The sequence below is a fragment of the Polypterus senegalus genome, chromosome 2 (assembly GCF_016835505.1).
Source record: "Polypterus senegalus isolate Bchr_013 chromosome 2, ASM1683550v1, whole genome shotgun sequence".
NCBI classification, from domain to species: Eukaryota; Metazoa; Chordata; class Cladistia; order Polypteriformes; family Polypteridae; genus Polypterus; species Polypterus senegalus.
In genome coordinates, this window is record NC_053155.1 from 196,482,249 (window position 1) to 196,496,203 (window position 13,955).

Here is a 13,955-nt window from a genome sequence, read left to right on the forward strand (position 1 = left end):
GGATGCAAAGATGTTGTCTATGTACAGATCTCTAAGTAATTTAATCCCGAAAGTTTTCCAGACATTAAAAACTGTGTAATCTGTGTAGATGCCCCAGATAAAAGCTTCTCTGTCTTAAAATACTTCCCACGTTGTTTCCATATTTTGAGTGAGTGAAGCACAATTGGGTTTTAGCCTCATTGAGCCATATGTTTTGGGCCTGCACCAAATTAACATCATTTTGGACCAAAATCGTTCAGTGCCTTTTAGACAGCCTTTGTGTCACAATCCCTCATAATCCATTAACAGTTGTATTTAGTGTATTTCCAGATGGGCTTAAAGAGGAGAAGGACAAACAAACTGTAATTGCCTTTACTACACTATTGGCATGTAGATGTATCTTGCTCAACTGGAAGAATGCTAAATCACCTCTTTTAAGTCAGTGGGTAACTGATGTTGTATATTATCTAAAACTGGAAAATGTGAATAAGATATTTTCACATTTTTTATTTCCCACTTAAGAATGGAGAAACAAATCCGGAAGGCTTGACCCATGAAATGCTGACATAATGAGGAGACATTGTCAATTCAAATGTGATAAGGCACTCAAAAGAACTTGAACATACAGTCATAAAAAATTTTGAGAACCCCTCTAAATTCTTTGAATTTTTGTTTATCATTGGCTGAGCTTTCAAAGTAGCAACTCCCTTTTAATATATGACATGCCTTATGGAAACAGTAGTATTTTAGCAGTGACATTAAGTTTATTGGATTAACAGAAAACATGCAATATGCATCATAACAAAATTAGACAGGTACATAAATTTGGGCATCCCAACAGAAAAATTACATCAATACTTAGTGAGCCTCCTTTTGCAAATATAACAGCCTCTAGATGCCTCCTATGGCCTTTGATGAGTGTCTGGATTCTGGATGGAGATATTTTTGACCATTCTTCCATACAAAATCTCTCCAGTTCAGTTAAATTTGATGGCTGCCGAGCATGGACAACCTGCTTGCTTCAAATCATCCATAGATTTTCGATGATAGTCAGGGGACTATGATGGCCATTCCAGAAGATTGTACTTCTCCCTCTGCATGAATACCTTTGTAGATTTCGAACTGTGTTTTGGGTCATTGTCTTGTTGGAATATTCAACCTCTGAGTAACTTCAACTTTGTGACTGATGCTTGAACATTATCCTGAAGAATTTGTTGATATTGGGTTGAATTCATCTGATCCTCGACTTTAACAAGGGACCCAATCCCTGAACTAGCCACACAGCTCCACAGCATGATGGAACCTCCACCAAATTTGACAGTAGGTAGCAGGTGTTTTTTTTGGAATGTAGTGTTCTTCTTCCGCCAAGCAAAGCACTTTTTGTTATGACCAAATAACTCAATTTTAGTCTCACTTTGCTCCAAAATGAATCTGGCTTGTCTAAATGAGCAATTGCATACAACATGCGACTCTGTTTGTGTCGTGAGTGCAGAAAGGGCTTCTTTCTCATCACCCTGCCATACAGATGTTCTTTGTGCAAATTGCACTGGATTGTAGAATGATGTACAGATACACCATCTGCAGCAAGAGGTTCTTGCAGGTCTTTGGAAGTGATCTGTGGGTTACCTGTAACCATTCTCACAATCCTGCACATAAGCCGCTCCTGTATTTTTCTTGGCCTGCCAGACCTGGGTTTAACAGCAACTGTGTCTGTGGCCTTCCAATTCCTGATTACATTCCTTACAGTTGAAACTAACAGTTTAAGCCTCTGAGATAGCTTTTTGTAGCCTTCCCCTAAACCATAATATTGAACAATCTTTGTTTTCAGATCTTTTGAGAGTTGCTTTGAGGATCCCATGCTGTCACTCTTCAGAGGAGAGTCAAAGGGAAGCACAACTTGCAATCGACCACCTTAAATACATTTTCTCTTGATTGGACACATCTGTCTATTAAGTTCAAGGCTTAAGGAGCCAATCCAAACAATTTAGTATGGCTACAAATCAGTATTGAGCTGTTACATGCATTCAAATCAGCAAAATTTACAAGGATACCCAAATTTTTCCACAGCAAGTTTTTCACATTTTATTTAATTTCATACAACTAAATACTGCTTCACTAAAAATCTTTGTTCGGAGAACACCCCAGTACTCAGATGTTCCTAGGAAAATAGAGACATACCACTGCTATCTTTTTTTGTTGAAAGTAGAGTAAATTATTATGCAGGCTGAAAGGGGTTCCCAAACTTTTTCATATAACTGTATCTTCTAATGGCAATACATATTCTAACAGTGATACAATGTAACTAGTTCAGTAACCACCTTTGTTTCTAGCAAACTCTGACAATTAAACAGGATCTCCTGGTTGGAATCTCAAAGCTGTTTAAAGCTTGCCTCCTTTTATTTGCCAGTTCTGTGTGACTTCATGGAGAATACTGTGTCTTGACCTGACAGAGATTTTGGCACTGCCTGGGAAGACTATTGCCTCTTACTTTCTTAGATCAGACAACATGGCATTGCTACTCATGTTTTTCCTCCAATGCTATGCTAATGAATCTGTGTCAGGGTGCTTAGGTATGTAATTTGTATTTTCTCTAGGCTAGAGTTGGAATAGTTATGAGTGAAGGAGAAGAATGAGCATTAGATTGATATTGTAAATTGCAGAATAGCTGTCCTTAGCATGAATTCAAGAGTGTCGGAAACTTAACTAATTTAAACATATGGTGATTTTGGTTAATTGTTCAACATTTTATTTCTTTGAACTCTAATTTTACCCATTGCTTCCATTCTTTTTATGTCACCATCTTGATGATGACATTTAATGTTTCATAATATGCTTTGCATTCCTTCAGTCTTCCCAGGCAGGCCAAAATCTCCATCAGGTCAAGACACTTTTTTGCTGTAAGCTGCTGCTGCATATGGACCAGCTTATGATGTACCATTTGCCCTATTAGTTGGTAGCTAAAAGTCAGTTAGATTTTGGCTGCACTTTACTTATCTGTTAGCCCTATTATGGAACTCCAACTGATTGATTTATCTTTGCTTGTCTCAAGGTCATGATTTCTATTTAGTGTGTCATACTAATTTTGGACCTCTGCCGAGATTCACTCTTTTTATGCCGAGATACTTTCACTGGGTACAACAAAATACAAAGTTAAACATGGAGACACCAACAAAGTGTCAATTGTTTTATTCTGTATGTTGCTTTGACATATTCATTTAGTAACCTGCCATTTGTTTTACAGTAAAAAGACCTTTGTTTTGCACATTGTGTTGGGGCACCATTTACCAAAGGATCCTGAGGCTTTCGGGAAGGGGTTCACTCAACACACTGCACTTTACATGAGTAAACGATATTAAAAGAAATTGTATTGGCTGCTAGTCAAAATCTTAAATCTTAATAACATTTCAGAAATTAAATTTTAGAAGTTTATTTAAAGCATGTGGAATATCCATTTCATCTGGGTCATGATACAATCATAACAACTAACCTTTTTTCTTCCAAAATGCTTCTCTGTAGTAAACCATACATTTGATGACAGATCCAGTGGGGACACGATGAATTAGTTGGTTTCTTATTGGAGGTAATGAAGGAGTAAACTGCATCTTCAGATTTAGGGAAGGAGCTATAGCAATGATGACATAGTTGGCCTGTATTTGTTTTAATAAAAAGGAAAAAAAGCACATATATGAGGTGTTTGTTTGACAGTGTCACATGAAAAAACAATACTGAGACCTGAATAAAGTGTGTGACCTTTGTCAATGGCTGTCCCACACTTAAGATGTGACCAAAACTGTGTATTTGAGTTACTTATTGGGGTGAGGTGGATATCAATTTGCAGATCCCTAATGGCTTTCATGAGTAATAGAATATCAACAGCTTAGTGTCTAAAATGTAGCAGCTTCATGATGTCAAGTACGTATTCTTAAGTGCAAAAGTGCAAAGGTATAAGCCTTAAGTATCTAATGAAAAAACAGTCTATGTTGGCCAAGGAGACACAGCTCACAAATAACTTCCTGCAAGACATGTTGGGATAAGGGCATGGAACATGTATAATGTCCAGGGTGCCTAGACCTTTAAGGAAATTTGGACAGGCTCAGGAATACATGCCAGGGGGATTCCGGTATAAGAACTTTGGTACTTGACAAGGAAACCCTTGTTAGAGAAACATTTCTTGATCCTTTAGGGGAATCAAAAACCATTCTTTAGCTGAGTTTGCTAAGCTTAATAATGTGAGTTAGAATATTGGAGGCAATAGCAAAGAAACAGCCATGAAGAAAAGAAAGACAGAGGAGAAGAAGGAGAAGGTATAGTGAAATAGATACAGGATAGCTAGAATATGTGTTATCTGTTTACTATGTTAGACCATATGGACCTGTGAAGTATTTTGAGTTGCGTTTTGTACCTGTCTTGACTGCACATACCCACCACTGCTTCTGTATGAAAGAAACTCATTTTTGTATAGTTTGGTGGTCTGCCACTTTTTAATCTAAGTTAGGGTAGTGTACACAGAAGTTACCAGTCATTATGCGCTGTTCTTCAGAAATTAAATATTCCATAAGTGGAAAGCATTACATAGTATGAGTTAACAAAAGCAACATAATAAAAAAATGTTGGAAGAAGAAATACAAATTTCAACATCCTCATGTGTTACTATTAAAACTTCCTACAAATAATGAAGTGAATTTCAGATACTTGCCAATACACCACTCCCTCATATCCTTACCTCAAACTTTTCATGGGTTAAGGTCTCCACTACTACCATTTCCCCAGTCTGATCAATGCTGCATACAGGCTTCTCCAATTTTACTCTGTCACCAAGACGATCCATTAGCCTCTCGCTCACCTGCCCTGCACCACCAACAAATTTCCGCTCCTGTGAACAGCAAATAATTAGCATAAGTTTGAGAAGAAAATGACTTTCAACAGAGGCTAGGCTATGAAACATTTACAATGCATTTTCTAGACATGTTATTTGTTTCCTAAAACATGTTTTCTTACAAGGGCAGGCAACAGACACATCATTAGTTTTAGCAATTTCAGGAGTTAATCCCCCCATTTGGTTTTTGTGCAAGTCGTACATTGGATCAAGGGTTTAAAGGTTTTGTGCAAGTCATACATGCAACTCAAATTCGGGGTTGTGTGGCTGTTCTATAACAACGATACATAAAGGTAAATTCAAAAATTGGGAATAGGGCACTGTGGGTTCTGTTCAAAGATCAGGAGCTGGATGCCCGCATACCAACATCAGTGACAGACACCTACCTCACTTGATAGACTCAGTCACATTTTTAAATAAAGTGGAAATTGTCAAATCTGCATTTAGGCACAAGTAAGGAAGTCTGCCATTATGTTATGCCACTACCTATACCTATAGTCAGGGTCTTGTACCCCAGAAAGACATATGAAATAACTCCTGTCTTGAACAGTGAAAGAAAGAAGGTCATGCTTGTGACTTAAAAATACTATAATTCATAAACTATTATTGGAATAACAGATTCTTAAACTTTTAAACTTAAAAAGACATCATGATGTCACCATTTTTTAAATTTTTTTAGTTTTTTTCAGAAGTTGGCATGGAAAATAATTACCAACACCTTATATCTAGGCCTCAGTCTCTTTGAACTTCTCCGATCTGCCGGGCATTATAGACTAAACTATGTTAAAACAAGCTGATACAAGAACAGTTTCTTTCCACAGGTAATCAAGCTCATTGCTCAGTTTGCTCCCCCATCATATCTTTATGCTTAATTCAGTATTTATTTCAGTATTTCTTGCACTGCCTTGCACTTTGTATGCATATGTTTACAGTTTTTGTCATGTAATTATCTCAGGTGTGTACTGATCGGTTGTGTGTATGTCTGTCATGTAACTATACTGGTCATAAAAACAGAATGGAGTGCAATTCATTGTATGCTTGGCCAGTAAATGTGAGCTGATTCGGATTAATTCTGCTAGCATATGGTACTGGATCTCTTCAGTGATTCTGAGAACTCCTTTCTACATGCAGCTATTAAAAATTAATATAGCTGGACTTATCTAGCTGATACTCAGCAGCTTAACAGAAATAACAGTGGACGTCTTTTATTCAATTATATTTTGGTAGGCCTTTAATTTTCTTTAGCTCACATCACAGCCTCATTTATTTAGTGTTACCTGAATTTAATAACCTAAATAGTCAAAAAAATAAAACCTAAATGCATAACTATATTCAGCCTTCCTCTGAAGCAAGAAAAATGTTATGGGCCTGCTAAGCTAGAAGAACATTTCAGTATCTTGAGACACCTTATTGCAAGTAGGGGATCTGACTGCATGCCTCAAATTTCAAGCTGTTCTCCATCTAACAACCGTTTTGCTCCTACCTGTACACCACAGGAACCCCCTGGTATATCCTATCAATCTCCTGCACACCTCATCTACTCTAGTCATTTCTTAATTATCTTCTGTCTAGTTAGAATTTAAGCAAACCACCAGAGTACAGTATTTCTGACACCAATGTAGCCATGACAACAAATAAGGAGAAAAGTAGAAGATAATCGAAATGGAATTACTTTTCATTGGTCAAACACAAATGATGAGGTGTTACCTATCTTTGCAGATCCACTGTATACTTTATTCCCACTAGAATGCTAAGAGGAGATGTGCACGTACAGCTATGCTACATAATTCTGAATACAGACTAACCAGATGAATCAGATTTGACACTACTTTGTCTGTCTACAGATTTCACTAAACACTGTAAAATTTACTAGAAACAGAATCAAAAGTATTTAAGTATTTATGTGGACACTTTTTCTATAGTATCGTTTCTTGTGACTGAAGACAGAGAGATATAATTAAAGTTAGTAAAAAATCTTTTATTAATACACACCAGGCAAAGGTAAAATGACAGAGAAGCACAGTCCTAGGACACCTGCCCTTCATCTGCCTCGAGGGGTCGGTGTCCCAAATCTTTTATAGGGTAAAAAGCTTTGTCTTATGACTTTAGTTGCACAAGAATTTCAAAACATTACATCTTTACAACAATTTGCTTGGATCAGCATTTTACAACATTTTTAAGTTCATCAGTTGGTCACTTGTGGTTTTTTGTCTGTTAGGAGAAACAGGAAGTTACACTTGTCATGTGCACTATGGGCAAGATAGGGTCTGCGTGGTTTTTGTCACGTACACCAGATTGATTAAACTGATATTATTTTTCCACATTTATCATACATTAAAATCTCTGGCTATGGTCTTTTTGCTTAAAATGATATAATATTTGGAAATTCTGTTGCAGTTTGATATTGTAGAGGCCCAGTGCAGCCACAGGCAGGACATCACACTACATTAGGGCCTACACCTGCTAGAAATTAAAATAAAAATGTAAAAAAATGTACGAAATTGTACTGACTGCATGAGGTGACGACAGGTTTGAGATGAATTGAAATCAGGAGTCAAAAATGTTAAGTGTCAGAACCAAAAAGATTAACAGTTAAGCAAACAATGCTAAAGATGTGTTTCAAAAATCATAGGAAATGGCAACATTGCAAAAGGAAATAGTTTCTCCTTTTAAACATTATTAAAATATGTCAAACACAAAAGGAAATGTGACAATGAGATTTCTTGACCATCTAAACTCTTACAATAAACTTCCAATTATTGTTTGAGGTCAAGGAAATGCACGAAATAATAAATAAAAAGCCTGATAATCACAGAAATTAGGTGAAAAATTGGCTTGCTGCAGACATATTTTTAAGAAGCTATGGAAATGAACTGGAAACCCACTTTACTTGACTTATTAATACTGTATAGTGCTTGAGCTGTTCATGCACAATATACTGTATAGTAAATATATATAATATCAAAACAAGAAATATGTACAGCTGATATTGTATATGCAATTATCACTAAACTTGTAATGATAATCTATATATTGTATATAAAATGCAAGGTTGACCCACTCACTCACTGACTTATTCATCAACAAAACCACTATTTTCCTATTTAGCTAAAAAGCTGAAATTTGGCAGGATTGTATATCTAGGGCACTAGGAATCAACTAAGAAAGTATATTTCAAAGTATATATAGGGGTAAAATCCACTCCCACAGTAGAAAATTTAAAACCCCATAAAGCTTTGACTGATTGCAAAAAAAAAATAAAATTTGGAGACATTATAGAAAAAAGAGAACTAGCCAACCCTCTTTTTTTATGTATGTCATTCATTTGTCGATAGTTACATTAATACTAATGCTAACATATACAGTATGCTCTGCACCATGTGGAGTGGGTCCTTCATTCAAAGGAAAGCTGTGGAAGAACAGATTTATGGGCCATGTGAATAGGTGCACCACTGACCAATCTTGTGGGGGGAGACAAATAAAGAAGGGTCAGTGTCCTGGGCAAGAAAAAAGAGACAGGATCATGTTTGGCAAGTACAGTGAGGTATAAAATGGAAGGAGAAAATTTGGTGAAACTCAAAGAAGATGTAAAACCTAATGGCTACCAAGTTCACTAAATAAGCTTCAGTGAGGGTGGCTGACACTGTGTCTGTGAGCGTAGTTATTCCTTCACTAGAACAGTGGGATAGAGAGGCAGAGGTGGAAATGGTATCCTTGGATCCAAGACAACTCAATAACTTTAGTTTAAACTTAATGGATGCCTCACTATAAAATCCAAAGTAATATACATTAGCATCTATGGACTTTAAAAGACCACCCCCACCCCAACCCTCTGAAAACGTTTACATTTATATATATATGTCTGCGGACTTTGAAGAGGGATGTCCCCATGCTCGTGGCAATTCTTTACATATACAATCACATCTGTGGACTTTAAAGGAGGGGTACATACAACTGATGAAAACCACAAAAAGAAATACTTGAGTGAATGATGTAAACAAATGAAATAAGTAAACACCTAATATAATAACTTATACTTACATTTCACATACAGTAATTCCTAATGATTACCCATTTCAATTCAAAAGAATACAGGTGCCGGTCATAAAATTATAATATCATGACAAAGTTGATTTATTTCAGTAATTCCATTCAAAAAGTGAAACTTGTATATTAGATTCATTCATTACACACAGACTTATGTATTTCAGATGTTTATTTCTTTTAATTTTGATGATTATAACTGACAACTAATGAAAGTCCCAAATTCAGTATCTCGGAAAATTAGAATATCAATTAAGACCAATGCAAAAAAAGAATTTTTAGAAATGTTGGCCAACTGAAAGGTATGAACATGAAAAGTATGAGCATGTACAGCACTCAATATTTAGTTGTGGCTCCTTTGGCCTGGATTACTGCAGTAATGCCGCGTGGCATGGAGTCGATCAGTCTGTGGCACTGTTCAGGTGTTATGAGAGCCCATGTTGCTCTGATAGTGGCCTTCAGCTTTTCTGAATTGTTGGGTCTGGCGTATTGCATCTTCCTCTTCACAATACCCCATTTTCTATGGGGTTAAGGTCAGGCGAGTTTGCTGGACAATCAAGAACAGGGATACTGGTAGTTTTGGCACTGTGTGCAGGTGCCAGGTCCTGTTGGAAAATGAAATCTGCATCTCTATAAAGTTCGTCAGAAGCAGGAAGCATGAAGTGCTCTAAAACTTCCTGGTAAACGGCTGTGTTGACCTTGGACCTCAGAAAACACAATGGACCAACACCAGCAGATGACATGGCTCCCCAAACCATCACTGACTGTGGAAATATTACACTGGACCTCAAGCAACGTGGATTCTGTGCCTCTCCTCTCTTCCTCCAGACTCTGGGACCTTGATTTCCAAAGGAAATGCAAAATTTACTTTCATCAAAGAACATAACTTTGAACCACTCAGCAGCAGTTTTGTCTTTAGCCCAGGCGAGACTCTTCTGACACTGTCTCTTGTTCAAGAGTGGCTTGACACAAGGAATGCGACAGCTGAAGCCCATGTCTTGCATACGTCTGTGTGTGGTGGTTCTTGAAGCACTGAATCCAGCTGCAGTCCACTCTTTGTGAATCTCCCCCACAGTTTTGAATGGGTTTTGTTTCACAATCCTCTCCAGGGTGTGGTGATCCCTACTGCTTGTACACTTTTTTCTACCACATCTTGTCCTTCCCTTCGCCTCTCTTTTAATGTGCTTGGACACAGAGTGGGCCAAAGGTTTACCTTCCGACAAGACAATGACCCTAAGCACACAGCTAAAATAACGAAGGAGTGGCTTCACAACAACTCTGTGACTGTTCTTGAATGGCCCAGCCAGAGCCCTGACTAAAAACCAATTGAGCATCTCTGGAGAGACCTAAAAATGGCTGTCCACCAATGTTTACCATCCAACCTGACAAAACTGGAGAGGATCTGCAAGGAAGAATGGCAGAGGATCCCCAAATCCAGGTGTGAAAAACTTGTTGCATCTTTCCCAAGAAGACTCATGGCTTTATTAGCTCAAAAGGATGCTTCTACTAAATACTGAGCAAAGGGTCTGAATACTTAGGACCATGTGATATTTCAGTTTTTCTTTTTTAATAAATCTGCAACAATTTCAAAAATTCCTTTTTTTGTCTGTCAATATGGGGTGCTGTGTGTACATTAATGAGGGAAAAAAAATTATTTCAATGATTTTAGCAAATGGCTGCAATATAACAAAGAGTAAAAAATTGAAGGGGGTCTGAATACTTTCCGTACCGTATATACAGTATATATATATATATATATATATATAGATGTTGCACCATAGTCCTTGGGAGTGTTATTTGGTGCAAATATATGCTGTAGTACTGTGTATGAATGGAATGACAATAAAGCCACTTGAGTTGAGGCTTTGGACCTACAATTTAAAGTTTGAAGTCTTGGGTCCAAAGCCTTAACCACTACACTACACTGCCTGAAAATATTATATGCAGAAAAACACATGGTTACACAGTGGTTCGGATACATCTGATTAACTAACGGTATTATAACTGATATTGTCTTATGAAGTAACAAAGTTAGTAGTTATATAAAAGAAAATTATCCGATTTGCTATTATAAATCATTTCAACAGGCAGGTACAGTAACTATTTTTTGGTTACACTACTGCTTTGATTACAAATTTCTTAACAATGTTCAGGAGACTCCTTGAACTGCAAATGCTTTCAGTTAGTCTGTCAGTCATTTATTGACACAAAATGCAGTGTATTGTACATGTCTCCATGTTGTGGGCTCTCAGTTCCTTAAGACAATGCTGAGAAATTTCTTGAAATGCCAACAGGTACAGGCTGCATTATACCTTATGCCAACAAAAAAGAAAGAAGATAGATTCTACAGAACAAATAAACAGAATTCTTATTACAAGTAAGTGAATTAACATAGAAGCAGCACTGCAGTTGTGAGCCTGTATTTTCATGGACTCTATTCCCATTTGGAAAATAACAATATAATGATTATAAGCACAATAAAATATAACGACTTAACTGATGAAATATTGGCACTTGCATATTACTACTAAGAAAATAATATATTTACTGTTGACAGTCACCCATGCAAGGTTTAAGCACCCTTCTAAATTTCAGAAAGAAGAAATTAACTGTGGAATAGAATCTTTAATGGTTTCAATTTGTTTAAACATACAACAAATTTTAAAGAGATAACATCAGTGTATATAGAGAGCAAAGTAATTATATCTAACAAAAGCATGATGCCAGCTTTGATAAAGATTGGTGCTGTCACTGGTCTGATTATTAATTTTTGAATTGTACAGATTTGTGTGTGGAGTGAACATTGAAGGTATATATTGGCAGAGTGTTATTCAAGGTATTACTGTAAATTATTGCTGCATACAAATTTTCAGTAAAGAAAACAAGTTGTAAATTCAGAGCTCTCAAAAAATGAAATGCTAGATAACATGTATGCCTTAGTAGTATTAATATGTAGTTGTAATACTCATAAGGTAACTTTGCTGCTACGACCATGTGCTTTTAAAATTCTCCATCTCACAATTTAAACGACCCTTATGAAACTATGGGCTGATGCGTGATCAGTGCTGTAGATTCTCAGAACCATTCAGCATTTAATTAATATTGATTGTGCCTTGTAAGTGGATGCATACACTCAAAACATACTAAATACCAAATAAAACAATTATTTACTGTTGGAACCACATATTCAGGCCTGTGGGGCTCTTTAAGATTCAGCACACATGTCTTCAAGTGTTTTTGGAGAACACTTTAAAGAGAAATTCCTATGACTTTTTCACATTTCTCCAATGCTCAGTGATTCATTATTTCTCCAACCTGCATCTCTGTTTATCCCAGTTGTTCAATGTAACCCAAACGTGGACCGTTGGTGGTAAAATGTACCTAATCATAAGATACACTGACACTTGTAATTTACTTTGAGTTGCATGTCTGTGTAGTTATGCCACTTGGACTAATACCTGTACATCACTCTCAGATGATCTGTACTTGTGACCATAGATGGCACTTGCTGATTGTGTCTGCTACAAGGAGTTCCCATGTCAACTTGGACAGTAATCATTGAAACATAAGTAAAGCTATTTAAAGCGACTCCATTCATAGTACTACATGCAGGATTTGTATCAAAGAGCACATTTTGTTGATCAGGGTTTTTTCCCCTTTTCTCTTCTTATATCTCTGTATGCTATCTCTTCCAGCTATATTCACTGAAAAATGAATAACTTTACTTTATTCAAAGTCTTTTAATTTACATTTTTCAAAAACCTTCAAAAAGCATATTATATTCTTCTATCTGGCTCCTATACAGAATATTTAGCTTTTACTTGCAAAGTCCATAACATTAGACATAATTAAAAGACAATGACTGGTACAGTTGCTGATAATGATGGTTTCCTTTGGCCTTACATTCACTTGGCAGGCCATGTTCTGCTTGGCAGAGGAGGAAAGTAATAGACTTTCCCTCCTCTGCCTCCTCCATTATTTAAAATGCATCAAAGTTGCATGGGTGCCAAGATGAAGAAAGCCAATGTGTTACAGAAAATATTTAAGAAATTTATAAGCTATTATAATTAATTAATTGTGCTATGCTGCACAATGGGGAAGCTTCTTTTTTAATAAATTCAACAATTTTTCAAATTAATTAAGGCTTTTCATATTTCTTAGGAATAAATTGTTGACTGCTAAAATTCTAAAGCATTTATCTGAACTTGACCTGGACTTGTTATAATAATTCAGGTTGCCTCTAAAGATATAAAGCATACAGATGTAAATTAAAGAAATATGATTTAGGTGAAAGCAGTTGTCGTAAACCATGATCTAGGCTGACCTAATTTGCATAAGTATCCTTCATTTCTAACTCTCTCAAATATGCTTGAGGTCACCCATCCATCCATTTATTTTCCAAATCCACTTAATCCACTATATGGTCACAGAAGCTACCTTGGCAAAAGTCTGGTGCATAGCAGACACAATTCCACATGACACACACTCACACTTAACATGTTTGGTCCAATTTAGACAATTCAGACTACCTAACTTGCAAATGTGGAAGGAATTCACAACACCCACAGAAAAACAGGAAGAACAGTCATAATCCTCACAGACCTCTCTAAATGCTATGTCACAAAAGTTCTCCTGTTAGACACTTTGTTTTGGGAAGGTTTCCTCTCATTAACTCATGCCTGATGCAAATTAGAATATTAGTTTTGTATGAGTACTCTTAATTTATTTTTAATTTTACTTCCCATAATCTTACATGGGATAAAACACTTTACTGATCTATAATTTCTTGAATTCATTTTGTCTCTCTTTGGAGGCTGGAGTCACCTGTGTGACTTTCCACTGAATAGCTATTATTCCCATTGGTGCTAATTGCTTTCTAAAGAATAAAAAGTCTCTAATTTCTTTTCAGCAATACTTTTAAAATGAGCAAAGTCTTCAAAGTACATAATCCCATTTGATTCTGTTATTTGAAAAACTTTTGATGCTGAACTTCTTCCTAATACTATCAGAGGCATTCCATTTATTTGTTTATTTCTAAATAATCGAGTAAAATACT

General features: G+C 36.3%; 1 protein-coding gene across 1 annotated transcript in view; it reads right to left on the minus strand.

The window, feature by feature from the left end:
- The window catches only part of mao (monoamine oxidase), a 176,276-nt gene that overhangs the window by 44,235 nt on the left and 118,086 nt on the right, over positions 1 to 13,955 (minus strand). Inside the window, exons 7-8 of the mRNA XM_039745143.1 lie at positions 4,703 to 4,852; positions 3,467 to 3,626 (exon numbers count right to left, since the gene is read on the minus strand). Coding sequence (XP_039601077.1) covers positions 3,467 to 3,626; positions 4,703 to 4,852 — 310 coding nt within the window. The remainder of the gene's footprint in view (positions 1 to 3,466; positions 3,627 to 4,702; positions 4,853 to 13,955) is intronic.